Genomic DNA, 5395 nt, shown 5'->3' on the forward strand with positions numbered 1-5395 from the left:
TAATAAAATTGCTAACATTCATTCAGTGTTTGCCATTATTTGGCTCCATTCTAAGTGGTAAAAGCATTTATCAATTCATTTAATCCTCTTATTAATACTAAGAAGTATATACAACTATTATTTACAATTTTATAAATGTGAAAGTAAATATGGACAAAGAAGTTATCTAACTTTACACAGCTAATAAATCATAGTCACATATTCAAACTCAATATGTGAAAAATAGGATTAACAGGATTAATCTGTTTATCAAAAAATATATAATCTAAAAATGCATGAAGTTAAAATTCCTTAAAAGTATGCTCTAATATAATTATAAAATTATTTTAAGATAATTTTTTGGGAATACTTTTAGAATGTAACTATTCTCATAGAATTTCATTTACACCTTTTTTGTGGACTAGTTTGTAATGCCTTCATATTCCTTCAAATATATTTCTTATTTAAGAATTAGTTTAGAGAAGCCCATATTCTTTGTACAGATTTTTTATCCCCTCAAAGTAATATTGGAGTATTGTTGTTGTTGTGCCGTCGAGTCAGTTCCGACTCGTAGCGACCCTATGCACAACAGAACAAAACACTGCCTGGTCCTGAGCCAACCTTACAATCGTTGCTATGCTTGAGCTCATTGTTGCAACCACTGTGTTGATCCACCTTGTTAAGGGTCTTCCTCTTTTCCACTGACCCTGTACTCTGCCAAGCATGATGTCCTTCTTCATGGCCTGAACCCTCCTGACAACATGACCAAAGTTTGTAAGACACAGTCTCACCATCCTTGCCTCTAAGGAGCATTCTGGCTGTACTTCTTCTAAGACAGATTTGTTTGTTCTTTTGGCAGTCCGTGGTATATTCAGTATTATAGACAATGAATAACTAGTGTTGCTGTTGTTGTCAGGTACCTTCAAGTCGATTCCAACTCATAGACACCCTGTGTCAGAGTAGAACTGCCCCATCCCATAGGATTTTGTTGCCTGTAATCTTAGTTTGTATGGGAGCAGACTCTGGGTCTTTTTCCTGAAAAGCCATTGGATGGGTTCAAACTACTGGTATTAACATATATACTATACATGTATATTGATTCCTTCCTCTTGGCATTCAATTTGGTCTGTTACTAAGCATAGGAAGTTGGCATTTTACTAGATTACTGATCACACAGGTTGAGATCCATTTGAGATTATTTCTCCCAAGGACCCAATTTATAGTTAAGAAAAAATTGTACCTCAGAGTTGTTTAGGGTCCTTTTCTTATGTTCTAAACAAAGACAGTTGAGCAGCGGGACCCAGTGACATCAAAGTGTCAAGGTGGAATTTGGTTATACGTTATAGGAACAGCTAAGAATCTGGCTGTGGAAACAAGTGGGAGATTCTGAGACACATTTGAAGTTAACGTCACTGATAGACAAAAGAATGATAAAGGCAGAAGTTCTCTGCCCCTATGTGTGGTGACCTTCCCCTTTATTTATCTATTTTTGAATATATAAGCTACATGGGTGAAGAGTCTAGATTCTGTACCAGACTCAGGCTCACATACCTTTTTGAGCATTCAAACTTACAAAAATTTTTTATAGAAATATATGTTCTGGGAATCGGCATTCAATTAAAAAAAAGAAAAATTCCAACCTTCTACCACTGTACTTGCAAGTATAGGAAAGTAATTAAAAATTGAACTTTCTGGTTTGAAAAAAAACTAAATTCAAATCTTGGTTCTTCCAGATATTGGCTATGTGAATACTAGTAAATTTATGTAATTTTGTTCTCTTGATAGAATGAGAATAATAACTTGTTCATAACACAGCTGGGTATTATGAACATAAACTGAGAAAGTTAACTTAAAGCACTGCACTAAGCACTTGAAACAACAAAAAGATTCACTGGATGTTTGTTCTAATTTTATTTTAAATGTTTGTATCTGAGTATATTAATAATTTATAATTAATGATTTTTTTTAAGAAAATGATGTATATAATTAATAACATTGAGTAGAAGGTATGAGGGAACTGCTTTCTCCAATAAAAAAATCAGTTGACAATATGTTCATCAACTCACATAAAAATTAATTTAAAAGCATTGCATTGCTTTAAGAGATCACTACAAAATAACTTTTTGGCTTTTATAGTACCATTTTGAGGATTTTTAAAATGAAGTACATCATTCTGGCAATTATTTACAAAAAGGTTACTCCATTTTCTAAGACCAAATCAAAGGAATCATTAATGCAATTATAATGTTAATAATTAAATGTAATAGTCAACATTTATGATTGCTTGCTATGTGCTAAGAACTGTGCAATACCCTTCATATTTATAACCTGGTCTAATCCTCACAATCAGAGCCTTAGTGGCTTTCTTAGTCATCTAGTGCTGCCATAACAGAAATACCACCAGTGGATGGCTTTAACAAATAGAAATTTATTTTCTACAGTCTAGTAGGTTACAAGTCCAAATTCAGGGTGTCAGCTCCAGGGGAAGGCTTTCCTTCTTTGTAGGCTCTGGAGAAAGGTCCTTGTCCTCAATCTTCCCCTGGTCAAGGAGCTGCTCAGGCGCAGGAACCCTGTGTTCAAAGGACACACTCTGCTCCTGGTACTGCTTTCTTGGTGGTACGAGGTCCCCAACTCTCTGCTTGCTTCCCTTTCCTTTTATCTCTTGAGAGATAAAAGTTGGTGCAGGCCACACTCCAGGGGAGCTCCCTTACCTTGGATCAGGCAGCTGACCTGAGTGAGGGTGGAGTTATAATCCTACCCTAATCCTCTCAACATAAAATTACAATCACAAAATGGAGGACAACCATACAATGCTTGGAATCATGGAATCATGGCCTAACCAAGTTGATACGCATTTCTGGGGGGACATAACTCATTCCATGACAGTAGCACAGTAGTGAAGAGCACAAAAGGTCTGAAGTTTGAATCCACCAGCTGCTTCTTGGAAACTCTATGTTACCGTTCTACTTACAGTCAGTCTGAGAAAAAGAAACTCTTACTGCCTTCTGCAGATGAAGCAGTTGAAATACAGAAATGTGAACTGACTCTCTTATCACATTAATTGGAAACGCTAAAATGGTTAGCCAAACTGAATGAAGAATCCAAGTTCCTACCCACATACACTTATATACAATAGACCTAACCACACATGCATATATAACAGGCAGTGAATTATAGTGGTATGAAGTGGCTCCAATGATCTAAACTGATTCATATTTGGTACCACTAAATGTTTGATGTCATGGTAACTCTGATAGCATTATCATTCCCAGTGGAATGCAGAGAAAGTAGAGTGCTTCAGGATAATTATCCACAGTGTTCCAACCCAAAACTCCTGCTATTAAACTTTGGCATGTATCTTAGTTGTCTAGTGCTGCTATAACAGAAATACCACAAACGCAGGCTTTGACAAATAAAAAGACAAACCAAACCCTTTGCCGTCGAGTAAATTCCGACTCATAGCAACCCTATAAGGACAAAGTAGAGCTGTCCCATAGGGTTTCCAAGAAGGGCCTGGTGGATTCAAACTGCCAACCTTTTGCTTAGCAGCTGTAGCACTTAACCACTACACCACCAGATTTATTTCCTCACAGTAAGGTAGGCCAAAAGTTCTAATTCAGGGTGTCAGTTCCAGGGGAAGGCTTTCTTTCTTTACTGGCTCTGGAAGAAGGTCCATGTCATCTGTCTTCCCTTGGTCTGGGAGCATCTCAGCACAGAAACTTCAGGTCCAAAGGATGTGCTCTTCTCCTGGTGCTGCTTTCTGGGTGGTATGAGGTTCCCAACTCTCTGCTTGTTTTCCTTTCCTTTTATTACTTTTAAGATAAAAGATGGTGCAGGCTACACCCTAGGGAAACTGCCTTTTACATTGGCTCAAGGACAGGACCTGGGTAAGAATGGTGTTATAATTCCACCTTAATCCTCTTAAACATAAAATTACAATCACAAAATGGAGGACAACCACACAATATGGGGAATCATGGTCTAACAAAGTTGACACATATTTTTGAGGGGACACAGTTCAATCCATGACAGCATGTTTTCCAGATTATCTATGTAGCAGGTTTGCAATATAAAATACGAGATGTTGACCTATTTTACTATATACCAAATTTTTCAATATCACGTGAATTTAAGATAAAATAAGTATTTCACAATACTTTATTGATGAAGAATATCATGGCCAAAATGGATTTCTCTCTCTCTCTCCCTTTCCCTTTCTCTCTTCTTTCAACAACTCAAACAAAATTTACAAAATACATTTCATGTGGAAGTCATTGGGAATAAACAGTGGATGAGACTCACCTTGAGTCTATAGAGCTATACCCCAAAACATAGGTTTGAGCACTTGAAATATGGGATTTGGCTTTGTCATTTACCAGCACTGTGACACTTGACAAGACTTAACTCTAAATTTCCTGATACTGTCATATGACTTTTCATTTACCTTACAGCCAAACACAACTTTTCTATAATTCTCTTCAGTGCGTTTTTTACCTCCTGGTTTCTCAAGCTGTAGATCAGTGGGTTTAGCATGGGAATCACCACTACATAAAACACTGAAGCAAATTTATCTCTGTTCAGAAAATGGCTTGACTTGGGCTGTAGGTACATAAAAATGAAGGTTCCATAAAATGTTGTGATGGAAATCAGGTGGGACACGCAGGTGGAAAAGGCTTTCTGTCTTCCTTCAGCAGAGTGGATCCTAAGGATGGCTAAGACAATGAAAGCATAAGAAATTGACACAATCAGTAGAGAGCAAAGAGCATTAAACCCAGCAATGATTAACAACATCAGCTCTTTGACTTGAGTGTCAGAGCAGGCCAAAGCAATCAAAGGAACATCATCACAGTAAAAGTGGTTGACCATATTGGAGTCACAAAAAGACAAACGGAATGTCACCACTGTCTGTACAAGACCCACAATAAAACCATAAACATACGTGCTAGCAACCAGTTGAATACAGAGTTTTCTAGGCATGAGAATGACATAGAGTAAAGGGTTGCAGATGGCAACATAACGATCATATGCCATGATGGAAAGCAAGTAGAGTTCGCAAACTACAAATGTGATAAAACAACATACCTGGGTGGCACATGCATAAAATGTTATACTTTTAACTTCACACAAAAAATTCACTAAAGTGTTTGGGGTGACAGTTGAAGTAAGAGAAAAATCTACAAGGGCCAGATGATTCAGAAACATATACATCGGTGTGTGAAGCTGAGGACTGATTTGGATTAGCACAATCAAACCTAGATTATCTATGACACTAACTAAGTAGATCACTAGGAAGACACTAAAGAGAATGGCTTGAAGGTCTGGGTTATCTGTGAGTCCCAAGAGGATGAACTCAGTCACAGCTGAATGGTTGCCTTTGGCCATGGAAAAATTACAATAAACCCCTCCAGAGCACAGT

At 37.3% G+C, this 5395-nt stretch overlaps 1 protein-coding gene across 1 annotated transcript; it reads right to left on the bottom strand.

Moving 5' to 3' along the window:
• Positions 1–4172: 4172 nt before the first annotated feature.
• LOC100667460 (olfactory receptor 5AL1-like) lies at positions 4173–5395 on the bottom strand. Its single transcript, XM_003422860.3, has one exon. The coding sequence runs from the start codon at positions 5359–5361 to the stop codon at positions 4420–4422; it is 942 nt and encodes a 313-aa protein (XP_003422908.2). The 5' UTR covers positions 5362–5395; the 3' UTR covers positions 4173–4419.

Source organism: Loxodonta africana, chromosome 7 (assembly GCF_030014295.1).
Source record: "Loxodonta africana isolate mLoxAfr1 chromosome 7, mLoxAfr1.hap2, whole genome shotgun sequence".
Lineage (NCBI taxonomy): Eukaryota > Metazoa > Chordata > Mammalia > Proboscidea > Elephantidae > Loxodonta > Loxodonta africana.

Coding starts and splice junctions, on each gene's coding strand:
- LOC100667460 (XM_003422860.3), bottom strand. CDS start 5,361: ATGGCCAAAGGCAACCATTCAGCTGTGACTGAGTTCATCCTCTTGGGA.